This window comes from Protopterus annectens, chromosome 5.part0 (assembly GCF_019279795.1).
Source record: "Protopterus annectens isolate FY-2018-M chromosome 5.part0, PAN1.0, whole genome shotgun sequence".
NCBI lineage: Eukaryota > Metazoa > Chordata > Ceratodontiformes > Protopteridae > Protopterus > Protopterus annectens.
Window position 1 is genome coordinate 1,819,750,410 of NC_056735.1, and position 23,595 is coordinate 1,819,774,004.

The following is a 23,595-nucleotide window of genomic DNA, read 5'->3' on the forward strand; positions in this document are numbered from 1 at the left end:
CATGGGGTCTAACAAAGTTGCTGTACATCACAAAATCCTCAGTGACATAACCCTTGCTATCAGAAATCAGTGGCTTTGGTCTCAATTTATTTAAAAAGGGTCATCTTGCAACATGCTGCAAGTTCTTTCTAGTATTGCAACAGTCTGTTAAACAATACACTAATCTGTGTAACAGTATATAGACCTATACTACTCTTACTACCATGTCTCTTGTTGTTACAAACGTATCCATTGTTTGTACTGCAACTCCCTGAAGTATTACATTCTAGGACTGCTTTTCACATTCCAATACAAGATCATGACTTCATATTGATTGTACCCAGTACTAAGAAAAAGCTGTTCTTTGTGTTTCCATAAAGTAATTTAAATGTTGGCTGCAGGGTCTTCTGGCACAAATTAGTTCTCCATAAGGGAGGGACTTCAGTAGACAAGGAGTTTGGGAGGGACTTCAGTGGATAAGGAGTTCAGAAATGTTTTCCATGCAAATAATAGTAGTAGATGTGGGCTTCCTATAGAGTTTGTTAAAAAGCTTCATCCCAAAAGATGTAGCAAGGGTAAGAGACAGGAAATCACTTACTATGTCAATGAAAACCCAAGCCTATTGATATTAAGGATCCCAAGAAAATTCTGCATTTCATGATACCGCTTTTCAGAAAACGCCAAGTCATCAGCATAATTCAAATAGTATTTAATATATCTGTGAAAAAATCATGATTGTGTTCATAACCATTTCTCTACATACCCCTTAACATATTGGCATAAGCTGGGGCAAAGGGGTCACCCAAAACTTTGTGCCTCATCTGTAGATATATATCACTATCATAATTATTCAGTAAGAACAATCAGGTCAATTCCATTATAAAGCCCTTAGAAATAGTCCCTTCAGCAAAATTCAAGGTCATGTACCACCTGAACGTATGTGTATTATACATCTACCAAAGCACAATGAGCACTGTGATTCCAAATTACATCAGACAGATTTTTTCAAAAAGTCACAAGAGTCCTTAACAAGACAGTTCAGATTTACACCAAATTTATAGATTAAGTGGTTCAAAATTTTAATAAAACTTCCACAGCTAGAAACAATAGGCCTACCAGATGGTCCCCATAGATTTTTTATGAGTCTCAGGTTTGTTTGTGTCTTTCGGCTTTTCCCGGTTAGGGGTCGCCACAGCGGAACTCCGGTTCACTAATGATTGGCAGTAGATTTTTACGTGCCGAGTTGCTGGCCCTGACACACAACCTTCAATGAAGGTACGCCCATTCATGCATGTCTCCACACAGAAGACGCTTTAGCTGAGAATCGAACAGGACAACGTCTTACTGTGAGGCGACAACGCTACCGCAGCACCACCACCGCAGCAGATTTTTATGAGTCTCAGGTAAATAATAAAAATAAGGTATTCTAGGATTACATGGCAGTAATTTTTATGAGTCTAAGGTAAATGATAAAAATAAGGTATTCTAGGATTACATGGCAGTAATTTTTATGAGTCTAAGGTAAATGATAAAAATAAGGTATTCTAGGATTACATGGCAGTTTTTTTTTATCTCTCAGGTAAATGATAAAAATAAGGTATTCTAGGATTACATGGCAGTAATTTCTTCTCAAAACTGCACTCTTATAAAACAGTACATTACAATAACCACCCCTTCTAACTACTCTATATGTAGATCTATCATTTCTGTGATTGTGAAGTATTTTAAATACTGATTAAAAATCTGTTTTCGTATCTTTAAATGTTTAATTATCAAATTATTATTTCTGTTAATGAATCAGTGTACACCATTGGTGCTAGTCTAATTTGATATCTTTAGTGAAACCGTAAAAAAATTCTAAATAACAGATTAAGCTCATAATTAAGAAAATATGAACAACTGTTAACTACCGTAATGATAAAACCAGGAGTATAATTATTTATCTTATATTGTACAAATCCAAACACGCTGGAGAAAGTTCACCACACAAAATGAAAGAATCATCAGAGTCCCTATAGTAGCTGAAAAGGGTGTCAACAATTCCAATCTGTTGTTCTTCTTGTAAAGTGCCAGTTTGGGAAACCGGTATATTAATGTAGGTCCCATGTGTTCTATGATATTTCTCATAAAGAAAGATTACCTATATACATTTTTTTTCATTAATTAATTAAGGCAAATTAATCTGTGCAAAGATTCCCATTCAATAACTGTATTTGGTGTACCATCTGATAATTCCATATCCTGACACATAAGAACCTGTTTTTTCCATACCCTACTCTGTTATATGTAAGTGTCAGCATTATCTGCTTCAATACCCAGAGCTTGAGATGTCCTCTAAGGACACAAGTCATATCACTGTTCTGCAACAACATGCCCTAAACATATATCAAGTGTTAGGCTAGTATTTTGAGATCTGTCTCAAGAAGCAGGTTCTGTGTTGATGGGGTCAGCAATAACAGGATGTGACAACAGCTTACAACTACTGAGTACACTATTGTGCACGGTGTATTTGTGCTGCATGTGTGTTGTCCATGAATATAATGAAGTACAGGGAGGGATGGCTGTTCTCCCCTAGCCAGTGAGATATAGAGATTCGACAACAACTATGGCTAGCTGGCAGTGTGACAAAAGCTATTGTTAAATGTGTGCAACAGCCATGAAAGCCAGTGTGTGAGGACAGGTTGTTGAACCACAGCATGGCATATTTACTGCAATAATGTTGGCACAGTGGTCCAGATGGATGTAAACAGATAACTTCCAACAATGTCAGGCACTTAATGTTGCCAGCTAGAACCCATCCGTGATGTCACAGTGGATACCATGTAAAGTAAATGCCATAGGTTCATAGGTAAATACTTAGGCTATCAATCTGCAGACTATTGCAAGCCTAGCCAATAACTGGAGGCCAGAATCAAATAGTATACCTTGTATCTGTGAGGTTAAGACCATAATCATTATGTCAACCCACCTACCCCATGTTTAATATGCTGTTCACACACCAATCCAGTGGTCTGGAGGACCCATTGAATACTAGGTTGGATGTCAAGCAAGCAAGACACACCATTCTCTTAGTTTAACATATAAACATTTCTTTAAGCACCATGTGCATTCTTCTGAGTACAATTATCATAGTGATTGACTATTTAAAAGTAAAAGAAGCAGTAATTACTGTGTTACTGTTGTGAGTAGAAGTTAAATTAATTTTATCATTGCTGTTCAAGCTGGTGTTCTTGCAAACATTCAGATTATTTGCTTTGAAGTTCTTAATGCTGCATTTTGTAATGTCCTTGTTGCTATCATTCTTACAAATAGTTAATATTTGAACCATTCATACTCCTAGCTTTGAAAATGTGGGCTACTCATTTTTTTGATGGTGTGAGCTGCTCCGTGTTATTATAAAGTGAATTCTTTCAATCAAACCAAGCTTTTCATAAGATATGTGACCTAAAATATTTAGCTATTGAATTACATTTGAACACAAATTCTGTATAATGTTACATTTTGCACCTATGTCAGGCTTAAAAGTAATGCATTTGTTGCTTTGAATAATCAGCCTTACTGACCAAATGTACTTTTCGTCTTTGCTATGATCTTGCAAAGTGATGGTGTTTCTTATATACTTTTGTGAAATGATTCACTCTTCTACAGACCATGCAGATTTGGTTGAGTTTTGCATTACCCTTTTCTCATGCCTGTAACCCTATCCCATGCATGCAGCATTATTTGTAACTGTGCTTTTGTTTCAGAGCATCATTCTGGATTGCTGTGTGGAGATGCTTCTATTTCATGTATAACATTTTGATGTTCTTTTATCTGCATTATCAGTTTTTGCAATTATTCTACAAATGTCCAGCTCTTTATGGAGCCTTTTTAAGTGAAACTCATAATTTCACTCAACTTTACATACCAAATGTTTTCTGTATTGTTAAATATGACTCCCTCAACAGTGTGCCACTGACTTGGTCAATAATAATGCCACAGACAATTTTGCCTCCTAACAATGAATTGTGCAAGGTATCAAACTCAGAGTATCATGCTTTATTTTTGAGCTCAGTTACATAAGCACCTACAGTTTCATGAAACCCTTAAATTACTGTGGAGAATAAATTGGTTTGCCTATATTTGTCTGACTCAAAGTACAAAAGGAATACTTCACTGAATTTTTAGCATCATCTCCTGTAACTCCATGTGAGGGGTAGATAACTACACAGTCACACAATAGTGGGTAAAATGAAACAAAAATGCTGCAGTGCATTGCTAGCTCACACAGTAGCAGTCAACACCTTTTAAAGAAACTAAAGTGAAGTAAAATCTATTCACAGCAGCCACATTTCTAGAAATGTAGGTGTGCCAAATAAATTCCCTGAATGTGGAAGTATTTTTAGCTCACAGTATTATGGAACTTTCTCTCTCATTAACTGCCAACTAATAATTTTTCTCCTCTTACAGACTAAAGTTATTAAAGAAATTTATGGCATCCTCACTTGTGATATGTAGTAAAAGCTGCACACTTGCACTTTTTATCATTTCTGCTACAGTGCCACTCAAAGTGAGATAAAGTTTAGAGTTTCGAATCCAAAGCTTCCTGTTTTCAGGGAGATGCTAGGTAGCAGTGGAGATGGTAGTGCTTGAGGTTCTGACAAACAATACCAAAATGTAGTTTCTTATTGAAGAAACTTGAAATAGACTGACTGTTTAATATTTTTATGAAAAATGGGAAAAACATCATGGGCAAGATTCATTAATGCCTACACTAAGTGTACGTGATCTATATTCAAGAACACCCCTACAGCATTTCTTTGCTTTTTAATCATTCAGAAAGATTACACTAAGTGTACATGTAATCTACACTTTGTAGTAACCTTTGTGACTCAATATTTATATTTAAGGCTGCAAGAAAATCATTAGGAAAACTAAAATTAGGAAGAAGAAGGTGTTAATTATGATTGTATTGTCTGTTCACACAGAATGGTGTACATTTAGTTTAGGCGTTAATAAATTCCAGGGCATGATTAATTGCTGAGAACAAGAAATAAAATGCATCTTTTACAACTGGAAGAGTTAAACTGTAAACACGAGGTGTTTTAATGTTTGTTTGGTGAAATATACAATTCAAGAGCTATCTTACAAAGTTTTATTTTAAAATGTGAAAAAAATATTTGCAGTCCTGCTTTTTCTTCTGGCACAATGTAATACATATACTTCTGGAGAAGTACAGTTAGGAATGGCGTAAAAATGAAGACACTTAAACACAAAGTGGGCTTTATTTTTGAGCTCAGTTACATAAGCACCTACAGTTTCATGAAACCCTTAAATTACTGTGGAGAATAAATTGGTTTGCCTATATTTGTCTGACTCAAAGTACAAAAGGAATACTTCACTGAATTTTTAGCATCATCTCCTGTAACTCCATGTGAGGGGTAGATAACTACACAGTCACACAATAGTGGGTAAAATGAAAGAAAAATGCTGCAGTGCATTGCTAGCTCACACAGTAGCAGTCAACACCTTTTAAAGAAACTATGATTAAGAAAAGTGAAGTAAAATCTATTCACAGGAGCCACATTTCTAGAAATGTAAGTGTGCCAAATAAATTCCCTGAATGTGGAAGTATTTTTAGCTCACAGTATTATGGAACTTTCTCTCTCATTAACTGCCAACTAAGAATTTTTCTCCTCTTACAGACTAAAGTTATTAAAGAAATTTATGGCATCCTCACTTGTGATATGTAGTAAAAGCTGCACACTTGCACTTTTTATCATTTCTGCCGCAGTGCCACTCAAAGTGAGATAAAGTTTAGAGTTTCGAATCCAAAGCTTCCTGTTTTCAGGGAGATGCTAGGTAGCAGTGGAGATGGTAGTGCTTGAGGTTCTGACAAACAATACCAAAATGTAGTTTCTTATTGAAGAAACTTGAAATAGACTGGCTGTTTAATATTTTTATGAAAAATGGGAAAAACATCATGGGCAAGATTCATTAATGCCTACACTAAGTGTATGTGATCTATATTCAAGAACACCCCTACAGCATTTCTTTGCTTTTTAATCATTCAGAAAGATTACAATAAGTGTACATGTAATCTACACTTTGTGGTAACCTTTGTGACTCAATATTTATATTTAAGGCTGCAAGAAAATCATTAGGAAAACTAAAATTAGGAAGAAGAAGGTGTTAGTTATGATTGTATTGTCTGTTCACACAGAATGGTGTACACTTAGTTTAGGCGTTAATAAATTCCAGGGCATGATTAATTGCTGAGAACAAGAAATAAAATGCATCTTTTACAACTGGAAGAGTTAAACTGTAAGCGCGAGGTGTTTTAATGTTTGTTTGGTGAAATATACAATTCAAGAGCTATCTTACAAAGTTTTATTTTAAAATGTGAAAAAAATATTTGCAGTCCTGCTTTTTCTTCTGGCACAATGTAATACATATACTTCTGGAGAAGTACAGTTAGGAATGGCGTAAAAATGAAGACACTTAAACACAAAGTGTATCTGCACTCATGGCATTACTGAGACTCTTCTTGTCTGCTCCTAATCATATAATGTGCATATCATTAAAATACACCTACTAAAAGAGATATCACTATGTTATATACATTATAAATGCAAAAACTACAGTATTGTGTGTGTCTGTGCATGCTTGTGTGCACATACACTTATAAATGTGTACATGTAGAAAGTAATATACATATGCTCACCTGCTCGTAATGTAATGCCATCAGGCATTTCATAAACCGATTGTTTCAGCAAATTGTTAAGCTCTTCACTCTGGGCGGCCGCAGTGGTGCAGCGGTTAGCATTGCCACCTCACAGCAAGAGCTTCTCCGGTTCGAGTCTCAGCTGGGGTGCCTTCTGTGCGGAGTCTGCATGTCCTCCCTGTGGTCATGTGAGTTTCCTCCGGGTGCTCCGGTTTCAACCCAAAGACATGCTGCAGGTGGATTGGATACCCTAAACTGGCCCTAGGTGTGAGTGTGGGTGTGCCTTTTGTGGAAGGTTGGGCTGGCAACTCGACACCGTAAAACTCCACTGCCAATCATTAGCGGACAAGGTGATCCGCTGTGGCGACCCCTAACCGGAAAAAAGCCAAAAGAAGAAGTTAAGCTGTTCACTTTCCCTGTGCTAATGAGTCCAAACAAGGATGAAATGTGTCATGTTAGCAGATAGTGGTGTCTGACTTTGCTGTCTTGAAATGAATTATTGAAGACCGGTACAAATACATGTAGAATAATTCGGTCATTGTGCCTTCACAAATCAATGAACTGAAATAAATAGCTGAAATAACCGTATGTTCCAAAAGAGTAATTTACATTTTTATTCCTATGATGTTGTCATCAAGGGATATTTGTAATTGTTTTTAATATATGTTTAAAGAAGGGCTAAATAAAGACACAGCTTTTGAGTTATTGTTGAAATTTAGATTCTTTGTTATTATGTGTATGCTCATTACTAAGACAGCAAAAAATTAATATTCCTGGTTGCAATAGCTATACAGTAAAATTTAGTAAAGAAGCTTCAACAAGTGTTTACACATTGCTTCCTTTATTCTAGGCTGGAATGAAACACACAAACTACCTTCATACCCAAAAACAACACAACCACCAACTGTTACAGAGACCAAGTCAGGTAATACTGGTACTTTGTACTGGGTATTATTATTTAGCTTAAAAGAAAACAAAACAGTTTTAATTTTCATATATCATGTACTGAAAAATGCATACTGAATAACTTTATTAAAATAGTAAAGTTTGATGTAGTAATTCTGCTCTAAAATTGGTTATGTTTACACAGTCGTCACACTTTGTGAATCATAATAAGCAGAGAGTTTAAGGCCTTGAGCTTCTGTTCTTTTGCTTTTACCACTTTCTTGTGGTTTATTATACCTGCCTGTGGGAGACCTTTTCATCAGTGTGAGTAAGCTATTTGATAAAGTAATTTCAATTAGGCATAGTTTTTCTATACTGTTTTATACACAAAGCTTGCTTCTGGCAATATAGAAGACTGTAGGCCACAAGACATTTAAACAACACAGTTCACTTTTTGTCTAAGCCTAAAATGCTTTTTGTAAAACAGACCTAAAAACAAATTACTTTCTTACTTGGTTCACACATTCACAACAAATTTACAGTTTCTCGGCAGAAATATTGTCCAAATGAGGAATTTAATCCCTTAACCTAACAACCATACCCTTCAACATGAATAAAATTAATTTTAAATATAAACAGGTTTCATTATTATTGCAGCAACAGTAACAGCAGTCTTCTGTTTTTTTTTTTACTTTCCCAAAGCATTCATAAATAGCAGCTTATTTAATGTAACATATACACAACAGCTTTGGTTTTACTTTCAGATTACTCAATAGAGAGTTTGTTTTCTTTTCAGACATTTCTATCCCGGGTCAATTGCTACACCTTAGTTCAAGCCTGATTCTGTGAAACTAGCTCAGATTACAAACTTATATTTAAAGGAACTATCATTCTTTCTAAATGCAACTTCATTTTAATCTAAGTACTTATTTCTACCTAGTTTACAAAAGTACAAATGAGGTCTGTCAAATGGAACACTGGTAACTGAAAAGCAGGTTATTACAAAGCTGAGCTATATAAAACTAGTACACTCTTCCTAGGATCAGAATGGCTTACTGCAGGTGGTAAGCCTTAACATGGCTATGTTCTTACCCATGGTACACCTTTCTTATTCTTTGATCACCTTACCACTGAAGCCTCCCACCAACATGAGCTTCAACATGGAGTATGGTCCTACTGCTGAGCTACATGCTAATGCAACAATCTAGAGGAATGGCTAATGCTAATTAGCCATGTGCTATCCCCGGAAATACCACAATTTATACTACAAACAATTCAGACAGTTGTATTGTAAATTACTAATACTGGAGGAAAAAGTGAGCAGCATCAAAAGACAGTGGTCACTCATTCACTCCTACGGAAGCAGCCACAGTGCAGGTTAGTTCATTGAAGACGTTGGTGTGGGGAGGGTGTTAGCATGTGTATGTGTATGAATGAGTGTGTGCATGACTGTAGGGGAATGAATGAAGCTAGATTAAGTTGTTTATGCATGTGAATATGTGTCTCCCGAGTGGTCAAAGTAGGTGGGTTAGGTAGGAACCAAGAGTCTGGATGTGCCTATGTGTGTGCAAGTATGTCTGAATGTTATATGTGCATATATGTGTAGGAGAGTGCCTCTGCCAAAGTGATGCATGAGGCACCAGTGAAAATAACACTGCTTTTAGGTCTGACAGTGGTAGTGTTAAAAAAGACCGTTTAGAGATGTACTTATCAGCTGATAATGAGGTCTTTCTCATTGTGCCCATAGCTGTCCCTGAATCACATTTTCTCATAGTCATGTCATTGAACCTTCTGTAGTAGGCAATATAAAGAAGTGGCGTGGATCTTTCTGAATCATGGATTCTGAGTAATAAAAACAAATACCAGACAAAAATAAAATAAGTGAATAAATAAAGGTCCTGAAAATAAATCTAAGGCAACACCTGCTGCCATACACTAGCAGTTCAGGATTTATATACATGTCTTTACAATGCAGCCATGTTTCTCTGTCACCCTTGCTGTCTGTTTCTTTCAATTTCACCCTGGGCTAGTGGAGTAGATCTGAAACAGTGTGGAGTAGTATAGCTTTCTAACTGTAAAAGAGCCATTTTGTTGAGACAATATAGCACCAACACTTTGATTCTTGTTTGAGAAGTAGTCAAAGGCTTTTATAATGTCTGTAAAACCAGTACTGAGAAGCATTGATAGGCTGTGGTAATGCATATAAAACCAGTACCATTAAGCTCATCTTGATATGTTGTTATTTAAGTAGCATTTTTCAAGGATAAATGATCGGTAGTTGTGCTTCAGACAAGCCTTCTTGCAATCCATAGGCAACTCCACAGGATTCTATACTGGTTTTGAGTTCATTTTCTTCTTTTTATTTTATTTTGAATTTGTTGACCAAGATAGAGCAATGATCCCACTGGACCTACTTCAGTTTCAGCCTGGGGGTAAATACATTAGATGCATGACATTATATACAAAGTGAAAGACAAAATGCAGTTTATACATGTACTGTACATGTACATGTGATTTTCAGAGTTGGCTTGAGGGTATAAAGACAATGCATGACATTATATACAGATAGGCTGACAAAACACAATATATACATGCATTATATACCAAGTGGATATTATATGAATGAAGATGACCTGCTAATAAAGATTAGAGCAATTTAATTAGAAGGAAGGAGGTTTTAGAGTAAAAAAGGGTTTATGTTTGCAGGAAATAAGACTTTGGGAATGAAGGTAGCAAAACTAATGATTTACAAAGGCCTTGAAGTGCACAAGTGAGAAAATGTACTAAAACTATGAGCAAGTGGCTAGGTAGTAATGGTATACATAATGTGAGAAATTTGAGGTATTAATTTTTGTTAATTAAGTCTGAGCCTTAGTTCATCTTCACTGAGTACAATTAAATCGGCTATGCTATATTTACAACTCCCATGGAATTTTGAATTAATTTCTTTGTATACATACAAACTATATGATTCTTTTCATACTGGTGATATGACTGGGACAAGACAAATGTGGATGTGTTATAAAACAGTAGTAACACTGCTAATTTATAATTTATTCTTATTGTTGACTGGATTAGTCCCAGTAGGCTAGTTGCCTCTTTTCAGGGGAGAACCAAGGTGATATTTATACTACTAGGGGAAATGTGGCCAAGGCACCCGGGAAATTCCCCTAGTTGTAGCATATTGGGATTTGTGGCACTTCTGGTTTCCTGAGCATGGAGGCAGCTCAGAGAAACCGGGAGAAGATATGGAGCCATTTCAAAATGGAAAAAATATATAGATTCACAAGAAAAAGGCAAAAGATTCACAAGAAAAAAGCAAATCTTTCAGTTTAGAAGTCAAAAAGGAGATGATGAAGGATTTTTTTTATTTATTTATTTTTTATTTATTTATTTAACATTTGTTGACCGGGAAAGTCCGACTAGGTTCCACAGATCCTGTTTTCAGCGGAGGCCCGGGGAGAAATGCTCCAGAAGCATGTCTTTAGAAGGATATAATTATATCTGAGGATCACAGCAACAAGTTAAAGGCAGGCAAGCCTTTAAAGGAGAGTTTAGTAAGTGGAGGTGTTGTGAAGACACTCGAACCTTCACAGCAGTGCTATGCGGTGACGGAAGGAGATAAGAAGAATATTCCAGTGATGAATTCTGAGGACTTTTTTCAACCAAACTTCTTTGGGGAAGAAGAATCAGCATAATTGTGTGTTGTTACACCTCTCCAGTTGCCAAGGTTGCGGGATGATTGGCTTATGGACTTGACAGATGAGAGTGATCCAGAATGTGGGAAAGATATTGACTGGGGTGAAATTATGGACAGAATACAACAAGAGGATTTTCAGCAAGAGTTGTCTGCAGTAAAGAATTCATATGCAAAGATGGTGAAGACAAATGCGCAGAAAGAAAAAGAAGAGAAGAAAGATTTTACAGCTAAGAAAACAAAGTCTTATAAAGTGTAAGAATAGAAAAAAAGAGGATTCAGAACTTGACAGACACAAGGTATGGGATGAAATAATTACACCTCTTGGAACTAAAGCAAATGAGGTAAGAGTTTTTATACATATAAATAAAGAAACGTATTTTGACATCATTTTTGAATCTGGACAATTGACGGAGAATATGATAAGGAAGACTGTTTCCCTTGAATCAGTATGTTTTAAAGACTTTTTTTAGAGAAACAAGAAAAAAGATTCATATACAATTTAGAAATGGAGAAAGAGACTTGAAAAGGACATTTATTGAAAACATTTAAAGATGTATTAGAAATTTCAAAAGTATATGATAAAAGAGGTTTATGGACTGGGGCGTGTGACTGTCTTGTGATATTCAATGTAGGAAATGAAAAAATTGTGCACATTTCTAGTATTATAAATATGGAGGGGGGACAAAGGTATGCTGAGTTAATTAGGTCAACCAAAAAGTTGTTTTCTTTGTGGTAAACCTGATCATTTGATTAACAATTGCGAAAACAGAAAATGTTATATATATGGAGAAACAGGACATGATATGAAGGCATGTTAAGTAAAATGTTATAATTGTAAAAATACAAGACATTTAGGTATGGAATATAAAGCGACAGAGTCTGAGAATATAGATATACAGACCGACCAGCGACAAGTTAGTAAACATAAGTTGGATCTGAAGTCATTGACATAGATTTAATACAGGCAAATGTTCCAGAAAGTGAACAAGAGAAACAAGTAGCTAATAATAAAAAAAAAAAACACTGCTATATGAAGAAGGCTCAGACGTTACTGATATGGAAGATATAAAATGAAATGTAGTTAAAAAAGAACTTCTATTGGTAAAAGAGTAAGGGAAAGAAAAAATTATAGAATGTCATAGTAAAGAAAAAGAAAGGTAAGGGATAAAAATAAATAAGATATCGCTACTTGTAAAATTTTGACAGTAAATGTTAATAGTTTAAAAAGTTTAGTAAGGAGGTTAAGCATTGAGTGGTGAAAACATCAGGATAGTGACATTATTATTCTAGAGGATTCTAGAATCTTAACTAAAGAAGAAAGATATCAAACTGAAATATGGTAGAGAAATAATGTGATTTGTAATGTAGAAAGGAGACTCATTTGGTGTGATAGTTATTTTGTATAAGGACAGGATAAAAGTTTATGATATTATTTTTGGTTGTACTGAGTATGATTACCATTATCGATATAAGAAGGAATAACCAGGTTTTCAGAATTATCAAAATTTATGCTCATGTAACAAAAATGAGAGAATATGTGTTTAAACTGTAATTCAATATATTGCAATAAATATGGAGATAATCGTGGTAGGTGATTTTAATTGTAACTTAATATGTCAGAGGAAGAAAGATTATGATGTTAAAAATATACTAGACATTGAATGTGGGCAGTTGAGAATTTGGCATAAAAGCACATGGACATACAATAGAGGAAAACAGAATAGAAATGAAGTACTTTTATTTTCTTCAGGATTATTAATATTAAAAGAAAGTGTTTTTGGCAACAGGCTTTTCTGATCATGGTGCTGTTGCGTTTCAGTTAAAATGAAGTAACAAGCATTTAAAAATAGGCAAAGGGATTAAAAGAATAAGTTAAATAGGAAGAGAAAGGAAAGGATAAAATTTTAGAACTGTGGCAAGATCACATAGCAATGAAAGTTTTCTATAAGGATTGTTTAGAATGGCGGTTATATTTTAAACAAAAGTATAAGAAATCTTATTTGCAATTTCACCAAGAAAAAAGAAGGGAAGAAAAAACTAAGTATAGAACATTAAGTAATGAGACTTTTGATAGTTTGGAAAGGAATGACAAAGCTTTTTTTTTTGTTAAAGAACAGGAAGTTTATAATTTGAATAAAGCTAAGATAAAACATTTATTTTTTAAGCAGAGACATTTTCTGTATGAAAAAAAGAATAAATAGCGCCTTATAAGATTATTGAGGAAAATAATAGCTGAATGAGGCAAATGAGGGATATAAATGGCATAATGCATAATACACAGGAGAAGATAATGGGGATAGTAGAAAACGATATAGAAGAATTATTTAAAGGACAAAACATACAAACCCATAATGAAAAACAGAAAATGCATTTGATTAACTCTAAAAATCTCATATTTGGCAAATGTCATACATAAGTTTGCCTGTTTTGTTTGAGAAGGAAGTTTATAACATTTTTTTTCATTTATTTGGGGTTCTAGATTAAACTCAGTAAAAATAGGTATATTATTTGTTGATAGAGAAGAAGGGAGTTTAAGATTGATCAGTCCTGTAGTCTGTGTTGCATCATTGCATTTATTTAAAATATTACAATGTTTAAGGCATAATGATGACTCCTTACTAACACAGATATTGAAATCTAAGTATAAAGAGGAATGGTTGTATATTTGGAATAATAAAAGAAAGAGGGTATGGACCAATTATGAAATAAATAATTATCATGACAAAATGCTTTCATGGAAAATAAAACTTGATGAAATAGAAAATTATAGAAGAAAATGGTACATTAATGTTATGACTAAGTATTTTTGTATATTTACATGTAGAGAATTATAACTGCAACAATACAAGCTAGAATGCTAAGATGTAAAGAAATGATTGAATGTCAAGAATTTCTATAGAGGCTTAGTATTCAAAGGCTACCACCAAAGGCAAATATGCCATATAAGCTGAAAAAGGACAAGATTTATCTTTATTGTAAAGAATTTGAGACGAGCAAGCATGTTTTTCTAGGAGTAGATGAAGCAAAATTTTATAGAAAAGCTGTTTGAAATGAAATGTTTAGAAGGAATTGAAATTTAAATGAATTAAATATGGATATAATTGAATATAGTTATTATAAAGGAAAAGGTGAAAATATATAACAAAAATTGATAAATATTTTGCATAATCTGGTTAATCTGGAATCAAAGAGTTAAGGAAATATTGTTTAATGAAAAATGGAATTTAGCAATGGTGTTAAAGAAAATAAGATTTTGTCTATGGAAAATCGAATGGGGATCTCATAACTAAAAGTATTTTTTCTTGTATTATTTTTAAGGTTGTAAAAAGTTAATTTTGTAAACAATGTATATATTCTAAATATGTATATATAAGTTTCTTGTAAATTTCTGTATATCATTGAATAAAGTATCTCTACTCTTTTTGATAGGTGCTGTGGGATATTTTACATCCACCTGAGCTACTACCAACTTAAAAAGATGAGCCCTCATGTTAACATCTCATCTGAATGATGGCACAGTCAGGAGTGCAGCCCCCCCCCCCCACATGCTGCACTGTAAATTTAGCAATATGTGTACCTGAAGTGGGGGCAGAACCCACAGCCTTCTAGACCAAAGGCTAGTGTGCTACCTGTTGTGCCACTGATAATGAATGAGAATGCATTATAACTTGCTTTGGATAGTGTTGTGGTCTGATTGTAAGCAATAAAATCTAGGGATTCATTACCAGCTCACCAGTTTATTCATAGAGTAGCTTTCTTTCTTACTCCATAAGTTAGTGTTCTGCTGCAGAATGACAATACTGCTTTGCTAGTGTCAGCATTCTAAGCAGAAAATAGTACAGATGTAAATGACATATAGTGCCTACGTAGATCTTTGTTGCATTATGTTCCAATAGCTAACTAAAAATTAATTTGTGTTTTTTTTTTTTGCTGAAGGAGTATGATAACTGTGTGTGTGTGTGTGTGTGTGTGTGTGTGTGTGTGTGTGTGTGTGTGATCAGAAGATGGAATCACAAGTCTGTAGGATTTACAAAGAGATTAGATGGACATATGATATGTATGTAAGGCTGTGCAGTAGTGGTAATAAGAATGGTCTGTTTTAGAGCATTTGCAGCAAAAATTAAGCCAAATCCAGCGAGACAGGATAAGAACCCTGTCTTCAAACAAAATCTAAAACTCATGATAAACTGCTTTAAGTGATTTGTTCACTAAAAAAAAACTACCTTTCAACCATGATATGTAGTGCATGAAGTGCTGAACAGCATTTTCAACTGGCAAATGTTTTTATCTGCTCCTTTTCTAAGGCCAGTGTTTTGAAAGTTATAAAGTGTTATGAAGGCTCACCCTGACAGGGGATGAAGTGCAAGGGTGTGACAAATTACTGTCTTGCTATGAGGGACAGGAGCTCACTATGACAGAAAACTAAGAACTACAGCATGACAGTTTACTGGACTGTCCTATGCCTGGGTAAATGTCTTGACAGACGGAAGGGCACAGAAGCATGGCATGTTATCCTTCTTCTTCTGTGCTGGGCTCACCCTGATAAAACTGCACAAGGGCATGACAGTCTACTGCCCTGATGTGTTTGGGGACAACAGTGTACTACATGTACACAGACTGCACATCATGACATAGGTGATATGAGGCCACCTGTACGTACATGCAAATACAGTGGGAAATGGTAGCATGCCTATTGCTGCTGTCAGTATTGATCTGAGTATGAATCTGACACCATGTCAGCAGATGTGTGTGGCCAGCAGATGAATAAAGGAGGATAGTGCATAAACTTTGATGCCTACCAAGGAGAGTCAGGCACGTACAACCACACTGAACATTGTCAGGCACATACAACCACAATGAACATTGTCAGGCACATACAACCACAATGAACATTGTCAGGCACATACAACCACAATGAACATCCAGGGAAACTTGCAGGAGTGCATGTCTTGTCAAGCCACTGAGAGAATATAAACAGCTGGAAAAGGTCACTAAAGACAGAGGTGCTACAACAGGCATATGTACACATGGCAAGTGTATCCTGAAAAGTAAATCCGAAATGCTTTCCAGGTCTAGTTGTGGCAGGTAGTGGTACAGGACATCAGTGTTTTGGACAGCAACAGTAGGACAGTACGACAGGTGCACGGCAATATCAAGGCATATGATATTGCCAGGGGCAGATGCACCACAGGAGATAGGCTACCATCAAAGAGATGCCTAACAGAGGTAGAGAAGTTCCTCATAACCTCTTGAGGGCAGGTGACAGAACCCTTGTACCTGGTGGTGGCTTGGATTTGGGAGCTGAGCTTTGTACAACTGCATGAGTTTCTTTACAGGAGGTACAATCTAGTAATACAATCTTCCATTACTGTTATGCAGTAACCTGTCAGTGTGAAATGGTTAAGAAGAACACATATCCATATTGTTCCCCAAATACATTGGGATTGCAGTGATAACCTTGCACCATAAGGTACATTTATGCCCAGAGACTATGCACAGAATCAACAAGTAGCAGTATGTTTGGCACATGTTGGTGGGAGTGACTCATGTGCTGATATTGCCACTGATATGTCATCTTTGCACTTTCATACCTTGAACTGATGGGCACAACAGATTGACACATGCCTGATATCAGCAAATCACACATGGCTGCTACTGATGGCTCCATGCATATGGCATATTCCAATGACACAGTGGTAATGTCAGCAGTGCTAACATTGGGAGGCATATGTGTGCATCAACTACAGATAATTCTATAGTGGAGGGGCAGGATGATTCTCCTGCATTCTCTTTGCTTAATGTTTAACATCCTATCCTTGTTAGCCACACCCACACTACACAAAAATCACCAACAGAGGTGGCATCAGTAAGCTGCACTGCCTCTGAGATAAACACCACCTTCATAAGGGAGACCATCTCTATCATGAGTGTAGGGCATTACCTGACCTGGTTAATACCATTGGCACCAATAAGCAAATGTATAGGTTAGTGATCCAGGTGTAGATGGCCATTATGCGCACCATATCAGAAATGTTAAATTTGCTGTGTGGCCTACATGAAGAAATCCAACCACTTCAGGGACATTGTGCAGTACATACAGAAAGACATGACATATGGGGATCTGAAGCAGATATGCCTATTAGAGTCAGCGGTGGCTCAATTGTCATCCATTTATAGATCCATGAGGATACTAACAAATGTCCACTGGCCAGGCAAGGAGCCAGATGTGTGGTGCATGGTCTTAAGCAGGACACAAACAGACAGCATACAGCATTCCAAACAATGCATCACTTTTACCTCTGGTTGAGGCTGCCTGCACCCCAGAAGTGGTCTGTCCCATATTTGTGGATGATGGTCTTTTGGCTCCACCACTGTGACACCTCAATGAGTCATCTGCTCTGAATTCTGCAGTTCAATACCATCTTTACCCCCTCTTGGACTACTGAGTGCAACTCTAGCTTTATTTTTATGGTGTCATGGATGCTAGCCATCTCCTGCTTCCCCACATAGGAGGACACATCGTGGTTCTCATACATGCTTCTGAATCATGATGTTGTCCATTGGACAGGATACCTCCAGTCCTGATATTGCAAGGCCAGACGTACATCCATCCACCATTCACAATATGGAATCTACACCATGATACACAAGTATGTGATTCCTGGTGACTCCCAAACTCCTAGCTGGATGAATGGCTACAACATCCACAACTATAATCCTTACACCTATGGTAGTATTGCTGTCCCGTGTCACTGTGCCCTACCCTACCTCTGAAAATGATGACAGTTGTGCCCCGCCCACTCTTGTAGCCTGTAACCGTAGGGTAATATCTGAAACACAGTGTAGCTAGTCAGTGCACCATAATGCATAGCTTAAGTGTGCCGATGCTGAATGCATAGCTTAGGTGTGCTGATGCTGAATGCTTTTTTGGTTGTACATATTGTATATACTTTGGTACTCTACAGTATTAGAATTAGTGTATTCCCTTGACTTAAGTATTTTTTTCTCTGTAATATTTCCATATGTCGGTTATTGCATATGGTATGTCTAAACATATCTGTTGAATGTTTTTTTGTTGTACATATTGTATATACTTTGGTACTCTACAGTATTAGAATTAGTGTATTCCCTTGACTTAAGTATTTTTTCTCTGTAATATCTCCATATGTCGGTTATTACTTATTGTATTGTAAAACTGTCCTTGTATTTATTTTTAAACTGTATATTTTTAAATTGTATTTTCTTCTCGGAGCTTTTCTCCTTGGGTCTCCACTGAAAATGAGCCACAAACAACACAACTGGACTAACCCGGTTAACAAATGCCAATAAATAAATATATTAGTTTTATTCTGTATTGTCCATGTCATGGCTCATAGTTGTGGACCAGACACCTTATGTTTGCCAGGGCCACTACATATTGTGCCTACATTTACTTCACATGGGATACCACTGCGACCATTTCTTCTGACTCATCTGCTGCTGCTGCCATAAATGCATCAGGCAGTACTATGATCCCACATTGTAACAGCTGTCATGCCACCATTTGATTGTAGCATAATGCAGGCAACAAATATCTTACTGTATGTTTGGTGCATACTGCAGTACACTCTAGTTTCATGCAAGCAGTAGAAGCAAGCCTTCATAAGTATGAAAACATGCTCAGTGAAGTTCCATGTCTGCAACAGTATGATGTTGTAGGCCATCTCTTCCATGGTGTGGAGGCTGGAGATGGGAGTTGTCAGTTCCGAGGCATAGCTTGCATCACATGCAACTCACACTATGAAGTGGCCTGCTGCCTGCTTCCATGAGAACAACAAATTGACAACTCTGTGGCAGACAATGTCTGTACCTGTCTGTCTGTATGAGTGACCCTGTGGAAGGTCATCCTGCATGAAACTCTGGCATAAGCCATGTGTGCCAGACTTGGAATCATGGCAACTGCATGGATGGTGCAAGGACACATAGGTTCATAGGTTCATAGATTAATACTAAGCTAACTGCCCTTGCGAGCCATTTTAAGCCTAGCCAATTATCCCTTGTGAGACTCAAACCCTGCACCTTGTGCTTGTAAGGCAAACACCTTAACCATTAGGCCACCCTCCCAACATTGTATACAGTACCCTGTGTATTACACACCACTTGGCAGTTGATAGAGCAGACACCCTTCTGGATGATGAGGAGCAGTTGGGACTTTGATAGCAGTGTGGCTGCAGTCAGTGGCCCCAGGAACTCTGTCCATGGAAACCAAATATGCTTCTCCATATACAAGGATGGCAAATATTACATAAACTTTAGTGTCCACTGACATAGAAATTTCATGTATCATCCTTGATTCCATGTGAGGGTGACACATGTTGCTAACTTCTTTATGGTGTCTCTGCCCATACTGTAACAGATGGTAATGTTTTGGTCATGGTGGTAACAGTATATTAGCGGCTAGAGTGCTCATCTGTGACACAGAAGGTGATGACAAGGAACATCGTGAACAGTAGCTCTAAAGGTAGCCACTAACACATGCTGTTCAGCTAATAATGATGCTGCTTGGTTCCTCTACAGATGTTTGAGGTGGAATTCCTCAGTAATCAGTAGCTGAAGAGAAAATGCAGAAGAACATAACCCCATCCTCAGTTTTCCATAGGAAATAATTTCCGGTGCTATTCCTAAGTGTGTAACAGCAATGATTCACTTATTTTGGGAGATGTCTCCCTTCTTAAAATTGGTATGACTATGGAGATTGTATGTATTAGTTTGGGGGCTGTGGAGTACTTCTCTCCCAAACTGGAGGGTGCAGAGGTGCTTGCCTCCTGCAAAAAACAAAACACAAAGTTATTTTTTTTGCCCTTCTGTGTTTTGGGCAGTATGTTTTCTGTTGGCATTTCATAGTAGAACCATGCTACTGCTACCATCATAGCATGAATGAAGTTCCTGAATGCCAGCAAATTTTGCTATTCACAGTTGATGTGTACTGCAATTCATCACACTAATTTTATACTTTTTTCACTTGCATGTATAATAGCTTTCAGAGTATCAGCTTACATTTGCATTTCATTATGCACTCATTTGCAAATAATGCATATCATTCTAGTTCTCCACTATTGCAGTCATGCTACATATGTCTGAATTGTCCTTCTGCCGGCATTGCCATTTGCCACTGTGTTTCGCATAATGCAGTGTGCTATTTTGTTTCTGAATACCCTTGAAGGTTTGAATGCAGTATCTGTTTATAGTTATTACCCAGGAGTACCAGACCGATCAAATAATTTTCTTGTTGCCATGTACTATGCATTTTGCACATTGAAGCAGGGAAGCATTCATATGCATTACAGGGAAGAGAGGAGGTAGGTTTGAGACTAGACTTCATTTATCTGTAGGCTAGTAGAGGTGATGCAAACACCACTTGTTAAAGAAAGCTGGTCTATTTGAAGAAAGCAGAAGAATGAGCTCAGCATTGATTGATGTATTTTCAAATGTAGAAACCGGGAATGTATGAGTAACAAAAGAATTCATGGCTGTGGAGGATTCTTGATAATGCCATTTATGTTGCTTGACACCTATCATATGTTTAAGAAACAGTATCTTTGAACTACCTATTCTCTCTGGATTCCAAACTCTTAAGATGCTTACACAAATGAATTATGAGCCTGTTAGTTGTATGTATGGGGTAGTATTCTTATCTTTCTGGGTTAATCCCTATAAGTCTGGATATACAGTTGAATAGGGTCATCCTGAAGCAAGAGATTGGTGATAAGAAAGGGAATAAGCCTGGAGCATGTATTATTTTTACTAAATGCTATATATTGATTTATATAAGTGTACAGAACCACTATACGTTCAGTACATAAACTGCAGATCTTATGTAAACACTATCCCATGCATCACACACAGAATTAAACAAACATACAACAATTTTCATTACACTTCATCACATCTGCATTGAATTTTCCCACTCTCCCATACAGTACTTTCAAACAAATTACACACCTAATGCTGTAGGCTAAATGTCCTCTGTATTATATTCTTGCACAACTGGCTCACATGATCATCATCCATGTCCAGTCATGCAATGGATTATGTCCCACACTTTCTCAAAAACTGTCCTATTACTGATGTTACTATATAATGTACATACAGTTCTGTACTCCTCCCAGCTACCTGAACTCTCCTGGGGAACTTCACAGTATTTAAACTTCCAGTTTATTTCCAGTTGCCATTTCCTTCTTTTCACCCCTTTCTCCTAACCACTTGACACATGCATTCTCTCATCTCCCCCTTGACATGTGCTCTATATCTTTCACTCCTACACTGTCACATGCTGCTAACTGAATCTTCTCTCTTTCCTCCCTCAACCACCTCTTTCTATCATCCCCACTCATCCCAAATGCATAAAGCAACAAAGTATCCTCTATCTTCTTCCCATAAACCTCTGTCTAAAGACTACACTTCTCTCCATCTTCCAGACATTCTCACAAAATAACCACTTGTGTAAATTACCTACCCCTAATTCTCATACTTCCAACATGCCACATCATCCCAGTAGCCATCATCCCAAAGCCTACATAGGATTCTTTACCACAGATACAGAAGTCATAATTGTAAATCAAATACAGGCCTCGCTGTTTGCATCTAAACTATCCACCAAGCCTCCTCCGAGCATATATCCTTATGTCCAGTGGCGAGTTTCCCCTTCACCACATATCCTTTAACCATTGCATTTCTTATACACATTCGCATTCTCCCATGTCCATGAAAATTAGTCCTGTTTTCCCCTTTTCAGACTTGCTCATAATTAATCTTATTCACACACGATCTCCTTACCTCCCCATCACCTAAATCTCTGCTCCTCTTCTGTATTTTATGTAGAACCACTTTACAGAATAGCCAATGTTCAGTTGTCTATCTCGCCTTCATTTCTTGCTTGTTGGGATCGGAGCTGACCCTCGCCTCTGACTCGGTCATCTTCTATAGCTTGAGAGCTGTTTACTGGCGCGAGGCTACCCCTTATCCCATGATGCCTAGCGCTAGCTACTCAGATCTCGTTTGCCGCTTCAGCTGCGAGGTTCGTTGTTACTGGCTCAGGCTCGTGTAAGTTTATTGTAATACTTTTCTAGCAGATTAGGGTTCCTTTTTTGATAGTTTAGAGTTTTCAACATAGTCGTTAATTAGCTTGTTGTAGTTTTGGTGTTATTGTAATTTTCCCTTAGAACTCATTTAAATTACAGAGTTCTTCCCCTACCCCCTCCCTTTTTTCCTATCTCTACTTATAAGTAGCATTTTTAGATTAAGCCTTTCTCTTTTACTTCATAGGTAGCCGTTTAAGTTAGAGGCTTCCTAGTAAAAAAAAAACTTCTTGACTGTAGTTATCATGTTTTTGGTTAGGATAGTGTCTGTAGTTTTTTCTGTTAGGGCCTTTTGCTAAAAACTTTTCAGTTTAAGGTAGCATTTCTCTACTGGATATGTCTAAAGAATCCAAAGTGTCTGGATTCAAGAAATGTGACTCATGCTGTCAGAAAATGTCTCTGACAGAGGGCACACTTCTTGCGTCTATTGCTTAGGTGCAGTGCACCTGCAGGACTCTTGTTCTGTATGCCACACATTCAGCCCAAGGGTTCTGCAGGAGTGCAAAAATAAGCTTATCTTAAGGGGTCTTCTTAAGCCCCAGGATTCACCGGCCAAGGCTCAGCCGGTGAAATCTCCTAAACCGACCAAAGTGTCGACTCCCAGCTCGGAGCCGTCATTGGCCCAAGCATTACCTACTACTTCGGTTCTGGCTGGAACCGAGGAGGCTGCCTCCCAGTCGGCTCAACCAATATCTTCGGAGCCGTCTCGGAGCCACAAGAGACCGAGGTCCCCTTCTCTAGAGTCTATACATTCGGCTCCTCAGTCTCCCCTGTTGCAGAGTGACTGCAGTCACAGATCCTCTAACTCCTCTCGGTCCTCTAGACTCTCGGATCATGAAGTGGAGAGAGTGGTCAGTAGGTTTTTGAAGTTGCAGGCACTGGCCAAAATGTTATCCAGCCCTCCTCAACAGGTGTTGGCTCCGTCCGCTTCCATTGATGTTCCTCCTCTGACTCCTTTGAGCTCGGAGCCGGAGTTTGTTGGTGTTCGAATCGTGGAACCATCAGCACCGATAACGATTTCCCTTTTGGTTCCGTCGTCGGCTCCGATCCCCTCGATGGTGCCTTTTGTCAAGGGATCTGGGTGCCGAGACTCCCTCATCAGCTCTGAGAGGGCGAGTGGCATCAGACCCTTGTCTGACCCCGTTCTCCCTCTTGGAGCTTCGGCGCAGGTGAGCTCGGCTCCTACATTGGCCTCGGAGCTGTCCCCCTCG

At 37.4% G+C, this 23,595-nt stretch overlaps 1 protein-coding gene across 44 annotated transcripts in view; it reads left to right on the forward strand.

Moving 5' to 3' along the window:
- Nucleotides 1-23,595, forward strand: part of LOC122801915 (ABI family member 3 binding protein) — a 3,486,228-nt gene that overhangs the window by 1,874,906 nt on the left and 1,587,727 nt on the right. For all 44 annotated transcript variants that reach the window (XM_044071601.1, XM_044071602.1, XM_044071604.1 and 41 more), the window contains one exon: nt 7,533-7,607. In XM_044071601.1, coding sequence (XP_043927536.1) covers nt 7,533-7,607 — 75 coding nt within the window. The remainder of the gene's footprint in view (nt 1-7,532; nt 7,608-23,595) is intronic.